Genomic DNA, 20,184 nt, shown 5'->3' on the forward strand with positions numbered 1-20,184 from the left:
TGGCTTAGAACAGGCAGTAAGTAAAAGGGCTGTGCGGGGTGTGTGTGTCTGTACGTGTGCGTGTGTGTGTGCGCGTGTGATGTTCAGATAGGTAGAGGCGGGAAAGGGAGGCCTTCGAGAAGAAGGGCACAGCTTGGGCACAAGTGTAGTGATGTGGATGAGTATGGCCAGGAGAGGACCACCTGCTGTGGAGTAAGAAGAATCACCTTGGACAGGGAAGATAGGAGAAGACTGTCGCAGGTCTTAAAAAGCTAGGCTGCGGGGCGTCCGGATGGCTCAGTTGGTTAGAGCGCGAGCTCTGAGCGACAGGGTTGCTAGTTCGATTCCCACGTGGGCCAGTGAGCTGTGCCCTCCACAACTAGATTGAAAACAACAACTTGAGCTGAGCTGCTGAGGGGTGGCTGGATGGCTCAGTTGGTTAGAGCGTGAGCTCTTAATGACAAGGTTGCCGGTTCAATTCCCACATGGGATGGTGGGCTGCTCCCCCTGCAACTAAAGATTGAAAACGGCAACTGGACTTGGAGTTGAGCTGCACCCTCCACAACTAGATTAAAGGACAATGACTTGGAGCTGATGGGCCCTGGAAAAACATACTGTCCCCCAATAAAGTCCTGGAAATACACAGTGTTCCCCTTCCCCAATAAAAATCTTTAAAAAAAAAGCTAGGCTGAGGGCGTTCGATTGATAGACTCAGATGCAGGAAGCCAGTGAAGGGAGGGAACCGACGTAGTCTTTTTATTCAGGTAGATTTCAAATGTGAGAAATAACTGGTTATAAATTGGACCACAATGATGCATGTATTTCTGTGGACCTAGGATAAACTTGTAGGGTTTTTAATCTTGAAATTCAGACTGTTGGGGTTTACTTTTCTTTTCTATTTTATCTCCCCCACCAGATTGCCACGGCAGTGAAGTTTCTACAGAATTCCCGGGTCCGTCAGAGCCCACTTGCGACCAGGAAAGCGTTCCTTAAGAAGAAAGGTACAGGTTCCCCGTGGCTGTGCAGAGTGGCCTGCAGAAAGGGGCTGGGGACAGGGCAGAGGGAAGCCACAGTGTTGATGAAAGGAGCTCCTAGAACTGTCCCCCTAGTGTCGGGGCGGGGGTGTGAAGGGTGCCCCCAGTGGGAATGCAGGCTGCTTTCCTAACGGTGGAGCAGAGAGATGATCCAGTTCGGATAATCAAGCACCAGATGTAAGGCCAACAGCTTAGCCTGGGACCGCCTGGCCAGGCAGCTTTCAGCAGCAGCAGGAGAGAGAGGCCCACTGGATAAGAAGGTGGAGGGAGGACTTGTACTTTCTGGTGCGTTCTTCTGATAATGGCCCTGGCTGCAGAATGACTGGCTTTAGGTCAGCTGCTTCAGTAAAGAATGAGGAAGAAAGAAATGAAGGACGAGGGAAATGAGATGACTAAACACGGTCAGGGTAAGGTCAAGCTTGGGGTCAGTCTGATTTACGGATTGAAGTGGTAAATTACTGGTTTTATGGTATTTCTGTAAGCCTGGATTAAATGGATCTTGACAAATTCGATATTGTCTGAAGCAGAATCTGTTCTGGCCCTGTTGAAATTTGGGATATTTTTCTTTTTTGTAAAATACAAAACACGAAAACAAACCCCCACAACAACCCCAAAATAAAAAAAGAAATCTGACTTCCATTCTTTGAACATTTAATTTTATAGAAAGCTAGGAAGTTGTTCAAAGGTCCTTATACACCATGAGGGAGGAAAGTGAGTTTTCTTTCCCCCAAAACAGAACTCTTTTTCCTTTGAGAGCTGGAATGCCAGCCTCAAAATTCTGGTTTTTGAGCTTTGAGTCATTTGTGGCTGGAATAGCAGATGGAGTGGTTTGGTAGGCCTGCTACATGCTGTCCCACTGAGGCGGCCGCGCGGGACCATGGCCCAGGGCTGCACGTGCACGTCGTCGGGGCAGGATAAGCCCACACATTTCATTCACAGGCAGCCGTCAGAGGTCCCGTGACTGAGCTGATGAGGGGCGCTGTGCGTTGGCTGGCGGCATCATGCTCGCCCCCGATCAGTAGGAGATTATTAAAATTTGGAGCGTGTTGGCTGGCCTCTCCACTCCACAACCATCATGCCATAAAAGAGTTTTTCCTTGAAATATGTGTACCTATGGGGAGTAATTAATCATAAAAGCTTGGGGATTTCAGCTCTCTCATCAAAGCATTGAAGCTGGGGAAAGCTGAGCCTAAAAGCTGTGTTGATTACCCGGGGTAACCTGAGACAAAATCTATGGTTGCCGAGAGATCCTTCGCCCCAGTATATTGTGCAATATTATAACTGCCTGATCTTCTCTTCCACTGACAATGACCAGTTATTCCTCATTTTCTCTCAAACGCAGCTGGGTTAGAATTTCATTTGCAGAAGGTATTTAGAGCAATTTAGAGACAAATGTCTCTGGTGTTTGCTCGGCACTTCCCCACCGCAGGCTTTGCTGAGCAGTTTTAGTATCAGGAGCTCCATCTAATCTGTTTAATTTTAATAAATCCCTGACTGGGAGAGAGAGAGAGAAAAAAAGAGAGAAACTCTGGACCAAATAATACTTCTTTTGAGTTAGTTGGCTAATAATTACTGTAGAGAGGAAACTGTTTTGTGCAGTTGTTATTTGTTGTTCCGCCTTAAAAGAAAACACAGCCGATTGATTCATTAATTCACCTAAGAGAAAGTGCTGGCCCTGGGCCACGCCCTGTTGTAGACAAAAACCCCTGCCCTCTCACGTCTTAAATTCTGCCTTAAGATGGGGAAGGCAGACAAATAACGAGTGAAAAAATAGGGAGTATGCGGAATGGCAAGTGCCCTGCAGAAAAGACAGCCAGGCCGGGGGGTGGACGGTCATGAGTGCTGGCACTTTTAGACCAGGCGGTCAGAGCTCTGCGAGGGTGACAAGTGAGCAAAGCCCTGAGGACATGACCATTTGTTGATAGAGTGGGCATAATGTCCTTCTTGACCTCCTGTGGGTCCGCGTTTTTAGACTTTTAGCTGCAGGAACCGTGAGAGGCATTGACCCTTCTTCCTCTAAAGAGAACCACAGGAGTTTTCCCAGATTTAAACACTGAATCGTTAGATTTAATCGCCCAGCTCCATTGTCCTCTAAAACGCTCCTTCAGTCGGGAACTACCCATTTCCAAGGTGAGTCCCACCCAGTAGGGTAAGTTCTGGCAGGACCTTTTCTGGGCAGAGAATTCCAAAGTTTGATCGGCGTCCGGGGAAGAAGTGCCCCTTCGTGGATTTAAACTTTTTCAATTCCCAGCTCTTCCTTGGGTCAGGCAGACATGATCAGCACAGCCTGGCACCATCTCTGATAGGACGAGAGAGGAGGGGCGCTTCCAAAGGGGCCGCTTCCATCCTGTCCCTGACAGGAGTTGGGAAGGAAGGAGAGTTGGTGTTTGGGGGTAGGGAGGGTGTGTTCGGGGAGCGATCAACGTTCTGGCATCCACCGCAGACGTCTCCCCGAAGGACTCAGTGTGGTGGTGGGTTTGGGCCAGTGGCTTTGGGCGCGGCTCGCGACCACTGTCGTCTTGGCTTTTCTCGTGTCACGTTGGGGAATTAACAGTGGTGCACTGCCTTGAATTACAATCTTGACTTTCCTTTTTTTAATAAACATCTCTTTCCTGAAAAGGCAAATCCAATTTTGTTTTTGTTTTAATATTATTTAATATTTAATATAGAAATTGAGGTCCCTGCACTGCATGTCAGTTCAGTGGAAAATGAGGGTGGCTTTAGTCGCATCAGCTGAGTCTGTTTTCTTGTGAAACCACAACCCGGAGCAGGGGCTGCATCCTGCCTCTGTTACTGACAGGTTAGATGTGTGCGCTCTGATTTTGGGGGTGGGGGTGGGGAGGTGCAGTGGAGAGTAAATAGGATTGGGATGGGAGAGCATTGGTTTGCAAAGGTCTTTTGTGTTTGAGCTTTTGGGTAGTTTTATTTTTGTTTTTCTGAGATCTCTTCTGGAGGCTTTAAAGTCTGAATATGGAGTCATTAATGAGAAACATGAAGTTATTAGAATCATTTATCATTTTCTTTGAAGCTGTACTGCCGTTTTGTGTAATTTACAACATTTCTTTTATCGGGATTTTTTTGGGTGAAAGAGAAAAGCAGCTGTTCACCTTCAGAGTATTAGAATAAATGTGTTTGTTTCTTTTCACCACTTGATTCTGCAGATGACATATCAACTGCAGAGTCAGCCCCACGCAAAGAGAACCGGGCTGTGCGTGGGGTTGAAGCCCTCACAGAACTGGTCTATATATAGAAGTGCTTCTTGCCAGGCAGGCTTCATATCTGGGGCTGCAAGCAGGCTGCAATCCAGGCGGTTAGAGCAGCTTATAGACAGCAAGAGAACCCGTCCAGAAAGTTAGAGGCTTGATCGTTGTTGTCAGTAGGCTTGTGTTGATTTGACACCCTATCCAACCACAAAATGTAGGAGGCAGTCTGCTTCCAAACATATTTGGTGGGCTGAGTGTATGGTGGGGAAAAGTAATGCCTCTCCATGGGCGTTGGGGGGAGGGGTAGCTGAGGTGGGGGAAAGGTAGAGTGAGTTAGTTGTCTGTTAGCTTACTCTGATACATCTGTTGCAAAGCAGGCTTCTAGAAAAAAGATGAGCATCACACGCTTTTCTGTGTAATCCTGAACAGTGAGGCCTGGATGGTGTTGGCTGACACTTCTGCCGATCGTGCCCTTCTCAGGTGTGTAAGTCAAGGCCTGTATTCTCCCTCATCTAATAAATAGTCTGGGGGGTGAGGAAAACTCAACAAATAAAACGCACTGCCGTACTTTCTCATTCTAAAAGGTGAAAGAAACAAGATGGTGTCTGTCTTCTGTTCCTGGAAGCGGAACCCCCAGTAGCAAAACAGCCTCCTTGCTGGCATGAACTTGAGGAAGAAACCTGATGGTCTCAGCCTTGGTGGTGGGGTAGAAGTGAAGGGCTTCTCTCACCGGAGTGTCTTAAGGGGGAGTAAATTCTTACACAGATTTCAATTTAACCCTCTTTTATTACTTTTCTTTTTTTATCATTTACGTCCATTTCATGAGGTAGTTTGCATGTCCTTGAATGGAATCTCGTTACCATGAAAGCTTTTTTAGCATTGATTTCATAACAGTCTTAATTTAATAGCTCCGTCATTACTGAGAAGCTCTGGGAGTGGGGCCCTGGCTTTCCAGGTCACTGACCTTTTAATTACAAACCTTGTTCTGATGGCCAGGTTATCGACTGGACAGCTCCCAGCTTGTGCCCCCAGGATGAAAACGAAAATAACTGCGTTTCCTCCCCCACTCCAGGGGAAAAAAAAAATTGTAACCTCGTGTGTTTCTAAAATTAATTTTCTCTTTCAGCTTTACTTTATAATTAATTCTTTAATGTGTCTTAGACAAGCCAGAAGTTTGGTTATAACGCTCTTTTTTCTGGAGCGTGGGTCCCGCAGACAGCTTGGAGGGGGCGGGGAAGGACAGAGGTCTTGCCAGCTACCACCGTGTGTTTGCTTGTGGCCCATTTCCTCATCCTCACCAACTCCTGCGGCTGAGTTGGAAGGAATAGTGTTGGCTCTTGTGAGGCTGTCTGGCCCTTCTGATTCTTTGTTAACGAGACATGGATTGTGGCAGGAAGACTTAGATTCACCCCTGTATTGCTGGGGTAGTGGAGCCCTGTACATCACGGACGTTTTAAAAACATGTTCCCGTTCTGAGAAAAGACGAGGGTCGGCTGAGTTTGCTTATCCTGTCTTACTTACCTCTCTGTTAGTCTCAGATGACTGGAGGAAGCAACCGTGTTTCCCCGAAAATAAGACCTAGCTGGATAATATGCCCTAATGCATCTTTTGGAGCAAAAATTAGTATAAGACCCGGTCTTATATTAAAATAAGACCGGGTCTTATGTAATACAATATAATACAAGACCAGGTCTTATATAATATAATATAATATAATATAATACTGGGTCTTATGTAATACAATATAATACAAGACCAGGTCTTATATAATATAATATAATACAGTATATTAATTTTTGTTACAAAAGACGCATTAGAGCTGATGGTCTGGCTAGGTCTTATTTTCAGGGAAACACGGATGTACCCTACCCAGGCGTTCTACTCAGCCATGAGCTTGAACTGCATAGATTGATCTAGGTTCTCTCTCACTGACCATGAAGACGGAGAGAAAAAGGAAAGGACAGTGGCTCGTAAGTAGGGTGACCATTGGTTCTGGTTTGCCCCGGACTGTCCTGGTTTTAACCCTAGAATTCCTACGTCCTGGGCGGCCCCTCAGGCCTGGGCAAACAGATCAGCCTAGCAGTACAAGCCTTACTCAGCAGTGAGAGACGAATGGCTATGTTTTTGGGAAAGGGGGGATGTCCACTAGCAGTCAGTCCCCGAGAGTCTAGCTTGAAGTCGAGTGGCAGCTTCCTCACCACTGCCTGCTGTTACTAACCCCCCCACTCCCCCACCCCCACCCCCCCTCTGCTGTGGGTCCAGTGCAGAGGCTCTGGGGGCAGGAGGCCGTGCCCTGCAGGTGAGCGAGGCGCTGCCGAGCCCGCCGAGCAGACGGGGCTGTGTGTGGCGGCCGCGGGCTTGTTCCTCAGCATGATTGAGCATCTCCATCCATCTGCTGTGAACGGACCGGCTCCCTTCCCTGCCAGTCTTGCATCTGCATCGCCGTCACCTGCTGTTCTGGATCAGCCTATTCATCACACTGACTGGTGTCCCCCCATCAATTTTCCCCTTTTCAAGTTATCCAAACTTGTCTTGAACTCCACAGATTCCTCTCAGCATCTCAGAGCTATAGCAGCTAGACCAGCTGAACGCTGTGGAAATAGGGACCCCATGGCTTCCCCATTCAGAGACGGACCTGATAACGCTTGCTCCCCAAAGAAGGCTGAGTCAAGTAGGGTCCTACACTTCACCCTCCAGTTGGGGGTTGCGGTCCAGTGGCACAGAGGAGCTTGAGGGAAAAATAACAAAGCTCTTTGGATTTGCCCAGTTGCTTTGAGATTTTTTCCCCTGAAAATGAAGAATGATTCTTCTTTTCTTAAACTTATGTGCCTGCAACAAGACTACAAAGAAAAGCAAAGTGACATTGTCACATATGATAGTGCAGTAGCCCTCTCATATTTGCAGTGGATAACCTACTAGGACCCCCAGGGGGTGCCTGAACCCCTGGATAGTACCGAACCGTGTACATATATGTTTTTCCCTGTACATACTGTACGTACCACTTCACTTAAAGGAAGCATTTTAGGGCTTCTCTTTGGCATATCCTAATTACCAACATCACTACCCTTGCGTTTTTATTAGTAAGTAAAATAAGGGTGACTTAAACACAGCACTGCAATGCCACGGCATTCGATCTGATAACTGAGACGGCTACTCAGTGACTAATGGGAGGGTGGTAGGTAGTGTATAGAGCCTGGATACGGTGGATAAAAGGATGGTTCACGTCCAGGGTAAGATGGAGTGGGAGGGCTCGAGATTTCATCATTTACTCAGAAGGGTGCACAATTTAAAACTTACAAATTGTTTATTTCTGGAATTTTAATATTTTCGGACTGTAGGTAGCTGAAACCATGGAAATTGAAACAGCAGAAATTGAAACTGCAGGTGAGGGGACTATTGTATTCAAGTTTATTTTATTTTATTTTTTAGCTTTTTGGAAAGGTGAGATAAGTACATGGCTTCAAAAATTGAAACGGTAAAGAAGGATATACAGTGAAAAATAAGTTTTCTTCCCATCTCTCATTTCTGCCCCATTTTCTTTCCCACAGGATGCTGCTGTTAACAGTTTCTTACGTATCCTTCCAAAGATAATCTGTCCATATGAAAGCATGCGAATATTTAGTACTCCCTCCACAGACACACAAACGGTTTTAAATACAGTGATAGCATATTTTGCAGTTTACTTTTGCGCTTGACTTTGTATCTTGGCTGCCATTCCATATCAGTACATACAGATTTGTTTTGTTCTTTTCAGTGGTTGCATAGTATTCCACTGTACGCATGTGTCATAATCTTTTTTAACCAGTCCCAAATCAGTGAACATGCAGGTTTATTCCTGTCTTTTGCTGTTTCAAACAACACTGCAGTGACTTTTCTTGTGTAGACGTTGTCAGACACACATTAGTTTGGCACTATGCTAAAAGGAAAAGCGTTTGCATATGGTAAGTAGGCTAGGGTATATTTTTCTTGCTTAAAATTTCATGAGATTATGTGTCCCCCCCAAATATAAAACTCTTTTCTAATATAAACATGACAATAGGTAGAAAGAAATTAATAAGAGAAAGACAGCATAGCAGATTATTATTAACACTTAGTACAGATTTAGATTTTGAGGGGGCATTCCAGTTATTGGTTACATGAAAAATGCTTTCTTTCTAAAAGAATCCTTTGTTTTTTTAAGTCTATTTTTGAAAGGGATATGGGCTCATAAATTTAATTTCTGGTTCAAAATACACATTTAAATAAATGGAAAGCTTCAGAAACTTGAAGGTTATGATCTGTTTTCAAATGAAGTCTGTAGCTTTGTCTTTTGTTGTTGAACATTTTATGGGTCCTAGGCCATTGGTTAGGTGGTCAGCCTTTGTTCAGTGTCTGTTGTGTGGAGAGTATTATTACATTAGTCACTCATGAAAGAAAAACAAAGTGCCTGTCGTTTGCAATACAAGAGGCTCATGAGGAGGTGAGAATGGATGCTGAGTGCTTATCAGCTATCCATGTATGTCCATGAAATACCGGAACATCTCAGCAGTCAGCAAAATCAGACTAGGGAGAGACTGGAGTTTAAAGCCCACTAGACTGGGTTCCTCCAGGCCAGTGAGCGTGGCTCATTCTTCCCAGCATCCTCAGCGCCCGGCTTAGCCCGGCTTAGCCGGCCTCAGTCAGATACTGATGAATGAGGGACTGAATGAGTGGATGACTGAAATTAGGAGACACTTACTGGGAAAAGTTTCAAAAGGAGCTCGGTTTTTCTTAAGTCTACAATTTATCTATTTGTTCAACCCTAGTATACATGTAAACTGGTTTCAGAATTGCTAACCCATATGTCTTTGCCTACTAGAGTATAGTGTTGATATGCAGTTCTTTTTGTCTTTAGTCTTATAGTATCCAGTGAAAACACTCTTTTCCAAAGTTGCTTAGATCAGCAGAGCTCAGCTTTGACCTAGACATTGAGAGAGGCAGTGGGCATAGATGGTCAGAGAAGAGTGGGAATGGCAGCGCTAGTGAGGGGAGGATTATGCACAAACATATATGCAGTTAGCTGGATTGGCCCATACATAGGGTCTGTAGAAAGGGAGAGAACTGCGGTTGGTGAGATGGTCAGCAGGGAGGAGTTGGTGTTAGGAGTCAATATTATAAATGACAGTCAATAGCACTTTTTGAACTGGTTGAAACTCTGACAACTCTGCTTGGGGAACTTTGCTCTGGGCTCTGTATTGAAAGCTGAATTGGCCTGGCAATAATAAAACCAGCTATAAAGAAGGCCCTGCTGAGTCTCTTGTCCGATATGAAAGATCTGGAATGTGAGGGTGGCAGAAATGTGAAGGATCTGGAATGTGAGGGTGGCAGAAATGGAAATAGAAATGATAGCATATTTATGTACAGAATTTTATGGTTTTTAAAACACATACATTAGTCAGTTTTTTCTTCACTATAATCTTTGTAGTAGTCGGGTTAATAAATATTTGTTGAATGAGTGAATGAATGAATATATCGTTTAATGAACCTCCCATTTTGCAGATGAGGAAACTGAGGCTCAGAAAGGTTAAGTAGTGTAAATAAAGGGCAGAAGCAGAATTAGGACCAAGGGTTCTGACTAGAGGTCTTTGAACTGTATCACACTTTCTGGAAAGGAAGGACAGAGCCACAGACATTGTAGAAGAAAGAGGAAACCATGCTCAGTAGTGGATGGGAAGTATGACGTGAAGGAGGCAGGGCTGAACATGACTCAGGGTTGTTTTATTTTGTTAAGCAGCTTTATTCATTGCATGAAAAAGGCTTTTTTCCTAAAGAAAAATACACAGTAAGCCGTACATATTTAATTTGTACAGTTTTAAAATTTTTTGACATATGTATATACCTGTGAAACAATCACTACAGTCAAGATAATGAACACACCGATCACCCCCAAATACTCGTGCCCTTGTAATTCCTTCCTTCTGCCTCCCCTTGACCCCAACACAACCTGGGTCCCAGGCAAGCAAGGACCTGCTTTCTTCCATGATAGATTAATTTGCATTTTCTAGAATTTTATATAAAAGGAATCGTACAGTATATGCCTTCTTTTTGGGTCCTGCTTTTCTCACTCAGCGTATTTATTTTGAGATTCATCCACATTGTTAAATGTATTAGTGGTTCATTCCTTTTTATTGCTGCATAGTAGTCCATTATTTGTATACAATATAATTTATTTACCTATTCCCCTGTTGATAGACATGTTGAGTTGTTTCCGGTTTATAGCTATTAAAAATAAAGTTGCTGTGAACATTCGTGTATAAAACTTTGCAGGGACATATAATTCCCTTTGGGCAGGTACACGGGTGGAATGCCTGGATCATATGGTAGTTGTATGTTTAACTCTTTAAGAAGCTTCCAGACTGCTTTTGAAAGGATGTACCATTTTATTTTCTCCCCAAGTCGTGTGTGAGTGTACCAGGGTTTTGAGCCTGGGGAAGAGAAAGATGCAGGTGTTGTATTTATAATTTGTTTCCAATAGTGAAAGCACATGGCTTTGGAAGCATTCTTAAGAGTGACTGAATAATAGGTCATGTTTAGAATACTTACGCTTGGTTGCTAATAGTGCCTAAAACTGCCTGGGTTCAAATCCCAGCCTCAGCACTTTCTACTGTGTGACTCTCGATAAAATACTTAACCTCACTGTGCTGTAGTTTCTTTATCTGTACAATAGGCTTAATATTAGTATTTACTACAAAAGGTTCTTGTAAGAATTTAAAAAGTAATGTGGAATTAGAGTGCCTGGCACTAAAATAAGAGCTTAATTGATGATGACAGTGATCAATAGTATATATCCTCTTAAAAGGTACGCGCTATTCAGCTTGCTGTAATGTTATGTTAAAACGATAAACTTATTGATATCATGAAAATGCATGCAACAGAAATCTCCAGGAACTCTGAGCAGAGAGGTATTTAATACAGGCAGTTAGGAGCTTACTCACTATTGAAAGGGCCAGAGGAATTGAAGGAGTAACTCTCCAGGGAAGCTGCTCCCTGTGTTCCATTCAGGAAATTGGGGAACCAGGAGGCTGCTGCTGGAACCTTTGAGTTCAAGAGCGAGCCTCATAGCCATGACCCAGGGCTCAGGAAGTCAGTGCCGCCACCACTGCAGTGTGTTCTGACATCCGTAAAAACAGTGACAGGAATATGAACTTGGCCTCTGTCTCTGTCAAAATTGCCTCTTGGCTCATGAAGCTGGAGACTAAAGACGACACTGCAGTGGGAAACCTGGGTGTTTCCATCTTCCTTGCTGATCTGCTGACGTTTGTAACAGTCAGCAGCGGGGGGGTCCAGCTCTTCTGCCTCTTTTCCACTTTCCAGATCACCCGTGAGCGCACTGAATTCCAACCTAGAACTTTAGCTGCCAAGGAGTCCGGGAAGTGTAGCTTCCCGGACATACACTTCCAGCCTCTTAAATGCAGGATGGCACAGTAGAGAGGGACGTCAGGATGGATGTGAAGATGTGAGAGCTGTCAGAGGAATTGTAGAAGATTCACAGATATTTGCCCCAAAACAGGGTACAAGCACATTTATGGCACAAGCCTCTTTCTTACTGAAGGTTTAACTTGGGGTTTTTCAAGCCATTTAGATAATAAACAGCCCACAAGATGAGGGAATCATTTTGCTCCAAAGCATGCTAATAAAAAAAAGTCAGCCAAAAGAGAATTCATGTTTTTAGTGTGTAAGCAGGTGGCAGTGGTTTATTTGTAAATCTAAAGTGTTTTATTCAACACAGAGCAAATCGTGTGTATATATGAGAGAAGAGTACTCTTTTAGGCAACTATTTTTTGTTGTTTTTGAGAAGAGCTAGGCTTTTAATTGGTAACAAAAGCTGTAATGATGTTATCTCCGGTTTGTCCAAGAGATAAATATTGATGCATTCTGTGTCGCCACTGGCTTTCTGAGATGATTTTAAGACTACTTGTCACTCTTTTCTGGCCTCACTTAGGGATGGGAGTTCTTCTAATGAGATTCACCCGCTAAAGGCAGGCAAGGGAATTTTCACCAAAGGGACTACATGGTATGTGGGTTTGTGGGACAGTGTGGAAGTAGGGACTTCTGAAACTTAATATAAGGTACAACATAAGGCAGTCTCTACTGAAAAAAAATTTCATGTTGATTGGACTATAATTAGAAAGATTTGAAAGTAATTTGGATAGTAGTCTTCATTCATTTACCAATCCAAAAATCATTAACATTTTTGAGCCTATGCCTTAAAAAATGAATTTATCTGGAAGAGGGAAAAGGGGGTCAAGTATATGATGATGGAAAGAGAACGAATTGGGTGGTGCACATACAATGTAATATATAGATGGTGTATTATAGAAATGTACACTTGAAACTTACATAATTTTACTAAGCAATGTAACCCCATTAAATTTAACAAAAATGTTTAAAACTGAATTTATCTGCTACCTCTGCTGTGTGTGTGTGTGTGTTTGTGTGTTAGTGTATCTGAATTTGTAAAGCATAAGTTAGTATGCTTTTATTTTCAATTTACTTTTCACCGTAGGCCTGCTAGTTTGGTCAGTCAACAGCGATATCTTTCCATTTTTGAGGTGAGTAAAGGTAACTCACAAAGTGTTCTCAGTAAATGGAATGATGGGGAATTCAGGCTTATGTTTAATTTGCACTGAGAATTAAACAGCTCTACTGTTTTTTGCCTTCCAACTTGAAACAGACCTGTGTCTGGTTTCTTAAACATTCTGGTGGGAGCTAATATTCTCAGATCTCACCCCTTTTATCAGATAGAGGACTTGGGAATGCTCTAGTCTCTTACTGTTAATTATTCTTTTTAGTTTTAAAGCCCTTTAAAGTAATCTTACAGTAATTAGATTGTTGAGTAGATTGTCTTTAGTAAGTAACATGGTGATCTTTAAATTTTGTGTAGATTTTCAGTTTGTTAAATGATTGCAAAGGCTTTCATTCATAAAGTTGAAGTTTACCTTATGGCATTTCAGGGGGAAAAAAATCACGACCCTCTGATAAATTAAATATCACAACCACATAAATGTCATCTTTTCAATGAAAACTAAAGTGCATAGGAATGGGACTCTCTTCCACTCCGTTTTGGCTTCACGCTGGATCTGTACTCTTAACCAACAAGAAAAATATGTTACCACTGACAGTGGTAAACCTGTGAAGCTGAAGAACAAAGCTCTACCCTCTCCTGCTTTGTGAGTCACAAACAGAATTGTCAATTAAATTATTCTAATTGCAAAATTTGGGGTCTTGGCCCAAAGAACACAGGTTGAGTTTGAAGAAGAGGCAGTTAGAAAAATCGGTTTAACTTACAAATGGAGCTAATTTGTACAGAGTGTAATTGAAAGAGAATAAATATGAAACTTGGTGATGACCTCTTTTGAGTCCATTTCTGATATTCACTTACATTTTTTTTTTCAATCATAGGCTCTCCTGTAAGCAGTCCTGAAAAGAGGAGACTAAGTACTAAATTAGAAATAAGAGAAAATAGCTGTTGTTTGGAAAACCTTAATATTTGATTTTGAAAGATTTTTACTATTCATCAAATCATCAAGTATTTCTTGAGTGTATTGCATGTTTTTTATAAGGCACTGTCCTGGCCCTGGGACTAAGAATACAATGATAAATAAAACAGCATTTTTGGGGTGGGCACAGACTCCTTCGAAATGTGAAATACACAACATTGTCACAATTAAGCAAAGTGCCATGATAGAGAATATTGGGAGGGCAAGGGGGCAGGAGGCAGGCGGGGAGGGTGGGAGGGCAGGGGGAGGGTGGCAGGGCCTGGAGGGCTGTGTTGGAAGGGTTGCTGGAACCGGAATAGGAAGAACAAGAGCACCAGCAGAGGGACACCCAGCTCCCAGACTCTGAGGCGGGAGAGGAGCTTGATTTAATCCAGGAACCCACGGTGGGACTGTAATTGTTGGTGAAAAGAAGAGTGACGTCTTACCAGCTCCCAGATGGGGACGCCATTGAAAAGAAACGTTCTATTGAATTTCACATCCCCCAGTTTAGAATTTTTCGTATCACCAGTGACCAGGTTCAGCTCTGTTCACCAAGCATTCCTGGTCTCCTGTTTGCTGAGCCCTATGCTAAGTGCAGTGGGGACACAAATGTCCCTGTCCTCGGAGAACTCGGTGATGAGACAGACAGTGGAAACTACTAGGAAGTACAGTTGTAATTTACAAGCAAGGCTGAGATGATACAGACTGTTTAATAGCCACTAACATATACATTTTACTTTATAGTTTAAAAGCATTCTCAATTCTCACATACATTTGCTTATTTAATCTTCGTGGTAACCCAAGTTGTGTCCTCCAAAAACGTGCGTGTGAGCGTGGAGACTCACGGAACCCCACCGAATTTGAGAAACAGGTCTCTGTCATCACTGAGCTGGTGAATCTCAGTGCATTGTCTGCTGACATGGACGAGGCTTCTCCTTGAAGAGTCACATTGTTAGAAATGAAATCTAGAAATGGCCGTGGCGGTTATTGTATTTCATCCACGCCTTTTCATGTACAGTTCTGTGATCAGGAATAAAAGGTGAATTTAAGTTCAGTTTTATTTGGTTCTGGAGGTTTTCTTGCTGCCTCCCGTGAGGGCTCTCACCCAGAGTCTCTTGTGTTAGGGAAGAGGGAGGCTTGGGCATGAAGGTGACGGCTCTGTGAGGAAATGCTGGTGACCTTGTTGTCATGTGCGGAGGGCTTTAGCAGGACAGCAAAGGGTAAACAGGGTGATCTCTGCTCCGGTGGAGAGGTCGAATGGTTACATTACACAGTCTTCTAGAGCATCTTGCAGCAAATACATGGGTTATATTAAAAATTGCAATCATATCATTTTTTATAGTAAATTGCTGACCTTATGCAGTAGAATCAGCTTTATTGAATTTCGCCAAAAATGCGTTTATAATTCTGCCATACACACATGATATTCATGTCCTTGCTGTCCATGTGGAAATGTCCCTTTTTATGATGTTAAACAAATTAAATCGACTTTCTCCTGAGCTGCTGTGCCTCACCTTTAAGCTCCACCCTCAGGAGTCGAACCTCCTCTGCGGAGCAGAGCTCACCTCCATCAGCGCGGATGTCATTTCGTGGATTGGAGGCTGGGGCACTGGGAAGCCTCGCCCCACAGCACAGGTTTGGCTTTGAGATTGTTTTGAGGTGGTTCCAGGGCAGTTAACGTGTGTCACGTATGCTGCTGCATGCTAACACGGCCTTACCATAATGACTCTGTTTGTTTTGAGGAAATGGTAGGTATTTGTTTAAAAGGATTTCATGGTAAGCCAGCAGGACACAGGTACAGTCAGTTCTCAGCTATTCACTTGTGAGTGTTCGCCACAGAAGTTTAATCTTAAACCAGTTTTTCTTTAATTCTCTGTAGCTCTGCTCCTTTTCCACCCTTTGTGAGATCAGGGAAGCAACATAATTTTAATGTTAGTCTAACAGAAACACAAATCAGGAAGTTATAATGTATATTGAAGTGAAACAAAAGTTTTAAAATGATCTTCCTTTTAGAGTCATTTGCTCCGAGTTTGTTGCTCCTTCTCGTGTGCTTGTTATCTATAGATCTATGTATGTGTTTGTATAAATTGCTAGTCCCCAGTTTCGCACACAGAGGGAGTATGATACAGTGGAAAAGTCACCCATCCATTTATTCACTAATCACATGTTAATTGTACACTTTCTTCATGTCCCAACATTTGTGCTAATAGCACTGAAAATACAAAAATAAGATTTAGTGTTAGTAGTCTAGTGGGGGTTCACGGTATGTAAGCAGGTGTCACAGGGGTGATAAAATATGACAGGTGCTATGATAGGTGTATGTATATGGGCTCAGAGGAGGGAGTGATCGGTTTTGTGGTGGGCGATGGGCACTAGCAGGGAAGGGGGACAAAGGAGTCTTCGTAGAGGAGGTTACCTTTATAGGAGCCCCCAGGAGGCTTAGTTGCATTTAGGGTTTGGGAAACAGTGGTGACTTTATTCCAGCAGGGATGGGAAGGGAACGTCGTCTCCAAGGCAAGGAATGGTCTGGAGACTCAGGAAACAGTCAGTAAGTGGAGAGGCAGGTGGGTCAGGTCTTACGCGTGTTAACTCAGGGTCTGGGTTTCATTGTGTGGGGAGGCCGTTGAAGAGTTTTACGTAGAATAGTAACGTAAAGGGTGGGCAGTGAGTGGTGCGGTGCAGAAATTCAGGCGAGAAATGGATGCACAAGGGCAGGTGTGGGACTGGAGAGGGTGGATTAGGGAGAGTGAGGCAGTAGAGTCTGTGGCAACTGGTGGCTGAATGGACACAGGAGTGGGAAGAGGGAGGAGGCTGGGCTTACCGTCCAGGTTTGGGCCTAGGGAGCGGGCATGGAGGACAGCAAATCAGCGAGTGCAAAGCGTGTGGACCAGGAGCCAGAGACAGCATGAGGGAAAGACGGCCCAGAAGGGAGTCCTGGAGACCCCTGTAACATGGCGAGTGACATGCAGTCGGTGCACTGCAGCCAGGCTGTGTCCCTCTCAGCCAGCGGGGTGTGCAGTGCAAGTCTCCTGGCTTTCTAGCTTCCTCACAGGGTGACTGTCAGGCCTGCTCGCTTCACACAGACATTGTTAAGTGGTTTCACTGAAATTTGAGGCTCTCTGAAGAAAGAGAAGATGGCATTTGTGAAGCAAGTGTTATTTTATCTGGAAGTGGCTTCTCAGCGAGAAGCCTCACTGCCGCCTGATGAAAGCAGTGACTCCCACCTGCCACCGAACACTCACCTTCCAGAAAGCTCCCTGTCATCCACTCCTTATTTGCTCTTCCCTGAGTTTGTCCGTTTATGTCGTGTTTGAATGTATTTCCACTGATTTCTCATGACGGTCGGTCAGCTTTGCCCATGTGGCCTCCCTGCACACGACGTGACACAGTGGTTACAGGGACCTGACCCTGCATACGCCCTGCCTTCTGGTAGCAGATGCCCTTCTCAGCCTTCTCTTACGAATCGATGAGTCAGAGGGGTAAAAACTGCCATGGAGCTAAGGCAGAAAGCCTGCCAGTCAGAAACTCCAACAGGAGCGAGGGTGAAAAAGGCCTGGTTGGTAATTAAACGACGTCCTGGGAGATCCCAGAGCAAATGGCCGTCAGTGACCATGATACTGATTTTCCGGTCCCCTGGAAGACTGGAGAAGAGCGTTTCACTTCTTCCAGCTCGTCCTCTTGAGCTGGCCCAGCCCTGCCTTGGGGCTCTCAGGCTTGCGACTCAGTAGGTCTTCTTTCTGATGGCAGCGGCGTTCTCAGACCACCCACGTGGCCCCCTCCCGGTCCCGTGCCTGGGGCAGAGGTGGACTTATTTCGGCGGTGAGTTATGATGTGCAGTTTTGAAAAAGCATAGAGGTTTATACTCTAAAAAAAGTATATCTTAAAGCAAGTTTCTTCTCTGTAGGTGTCTTGCTCAGTTGGCTTTTGTCCAGATTTTCCATGGAAAGCAGCCTCCTTGCTTGACCTGGGACTGCTTGAAAGCATATGCTGGACATCTCTAGAGTTCACCGCTCTGGTCCCCTCAGCAAAGCCACCGCAGGACTGGACCCCCTGCCCCCGCACTTACACCGGGGCTCCCCAGTGTACTCCCCAGTGTATCGTCTCTCATTGACCATTCTGTCCCAGACCGTCACTGTTGTAGTCCACTCTGATGGCTATCTGTACTTCCGTCTGCTTTTTTAATTAAAGTTTTAAGTATTAAGAAGAAATTGGTTTAGTAAATGGATTGGACATTGGGTGTTGTTATCCATTCACTTCTGGTAACTAACTCTTCCAGACATTGACCTGAAGAGCCTTTTCCTCTTTCTCTATTTACATAGTGGAGGGAAAGATGGGGACAATCGTGGAGAAAACATGTTAAAGATGACTTTCAGTGTGAAACAAGATAGGGAAAAGTCCGTATTTAAGGAAACCCCAACAAAGCAGCTCTCATTACAGCAATTAAATGCCAGCATTTAACCTATCAGAATGTTCTGCATGTGTGAGGACAAGCCAAGGAGTCGTGTGTGTGACCACCTGTGTATGTGCGTGTGCCTGTGTGTGAGCGCCTGTGTGTGAGCACCTGTGGGTGTGTGTGCGCACCTGTGTGTGTGCACCTGTGTGTGAGCACCTGTGTGTGTGCGCAAGCACCTGTGTGTGCACGCTCCTGTGTGTGCGTGTGCCTGTGTGTGTGCACGCTTGTGTGTGTGTGCACCTGTGTGTGAGCACCTGTGTGTGTGTGAGTACCTGTGTGTGCGTGCACACCTGTGTATGCGAGCACCTGTGTGTGCGTGCGCACCTGTGTATGTGTGTGCACGCCTGTGTGTGTGCACACCTGTGTGTGTGTGCACGCCTGTGTGTGTGCACGCGCACCTGTGAGGGTGAGGACCAAGGGGCCTGTGTTTCCCAAGAATACCCTGGGGGCCTGTTTATCAGCACCTCGTGCTTCCAGAAGAGCACACGCTGTTGGCGCTGCCTCACTGGGGTTTCAGAGGACTCCAGGCCTCACCTGTGGCCAGGCATTGCATCATAACCGTGGAACTTGCTTCATTCTGGCCCTTGGGACACACAGGAATAGATTCGAGAGAGCATGAGACAGACAGAGAAGGAGAGGCGCAGGAATTAGGAGAAAGAAGAACGGGGAATGATTTTGAAGAAATTCGTGGCACAGACTCCCAGGACAAAGCATTCCAGCTTAATGGCCTGGCACTCACGAACCGATGTGGACATCCCGCAGAGCACGGGGCGGAAGGGACAGCTTAGGGCCGCCTCTGTCCCGGCATCCTCTGCCCGTGCTCACTGCTGTCGGCAGGGTTCTGTGCCAAGCTGCGGTGTTGGCATTTATGGGAATGGCAGGGATTAGCACGGTGTCCCGTCTGCCCCTTTAGTGGCACAGCCTTTGTCTTTCTGTCCCTCTGGCTGCACTTTGTGATACTATTAAGCTCTGCCCCTCTGGAAGCTGCTCCTTTTCTCCATGGATATTCCCAGAGCGTGGCAGCTGCCACCAGAATTCCACAGGATAGGCTGACATGTGGCAGAGGGGAGCCGTGCACATCTGTCCCTGTACCCCTCAGTAAGGGAGGAGCTCTTTAGTGACGTAGGTGGGGGAAGGTGCTGCTACACGTGTGTTCCTTTTAGGCTCAGTCTCATCGGTCTCTAAGCATGAAGCTTTCTATTATACTAATAAGGAGCCCTGGGGACGCAGGTTACAATGTGACAGTGGTCCCCGTGGAGGCCAGAGGCAGTGGGTGTTCGTTGACCTCATCCTGGGGGAGCGCTGATGAAATCCAGGCTGTGCTCACCACCTGGCGTGGGGGTGCGGGGAGATGGTTGCCTGGTGTTTCTCCTGCTTCGTTATTATCAGGCTTGCTTGTCTTTGGGGCATGTCATCAAATGTTCTTTAGTTTTGCTTAAGAACTTGAAAGAGCTGATGAGCCTGATGGAAATTTTTCTGTGGTAGGTCAGTACAGCACACACTTCACACATACCAGCTCATTATTCCTTAGAGCAGGTGGGGACAGTGGAGGGGATGATAATGGCACTGGTGTTTCTTATCCCCATTGTATAGTCTGAGAGACTGAGGCACCGAGAAGAATTGGTGATTTGGCTCCCTGGGGTGGGGAAACAGATGTGGAAGCTGAGGTTAGTGCGCTCGCTGCCTTTTGGCTTCTGTTGGAACTGTTGGTCCTACATTAAAGTCATTTAGCAAATCTCCCTGGGTTTTGCCTTTCCTCCTGTGTTTTTTTTTTCTTTCCCCTTCTTGATGCTACGTCTTGGACATAGTTCATGTCTAGAAGTACAGATCTCTCCCATCAGTTTTAATTACTGCCTGGTGTTCTGCTGAGAGTATATACCATAATTTATTTTAACCAGTCCCCTTGACGGACATCTAGATTATTTTCATTTCTCATCATTATAACAACTCTCCTTTAGTATTCTTGAGAAATAGGTATTTTCTTACTTTTGAGATTACCTATTTAGGATAAAAACCTT

The 20,184-nt window shown here is 44.9% G+C and overlaps 1 protein-coding gene across 4 annotated transcripts in view; it reads left to right on the forward strand.

Moving 5' to 3' along the window:
* PEX14 (peroxisomal biogenesis factor 14) overlaps nt 1–20,184 on the forward strand; it is a 156,080-nt gene that overhangs the window by 84,333 nt on the left and 51,563 nt on the right. For all 4 annotated transcript variants that reach the window (XM_033114725.1, XM_033114726.1, XM_033114727.1 and 1 more), the window contains one exon: nt 896–980. In XM_033114725.1, the coding sequence (XP_032970616.1) occupies nt 896–980 (85 nt within the window). The remainder of the gene's footprint in view (nt 1–895; nt 981–20,184) is intronic.

Source organism: Rhinolophus ferrumequinum, chromosome 9 (genome assembly GCF_004115265.2).
Source record: "Rhinolophus ferrumequinum isolate MPI-CBG mRhiFer1 chromosome 9, mRhiFer1_v1.p, whole genome shotgun sequence".
NCBI lineage: Eukaryota > Metazoa > Chordata > Mammalia > Chiroptera > Rhinolophidae > Rhinolophus > Rhinolophus ferrumequinum.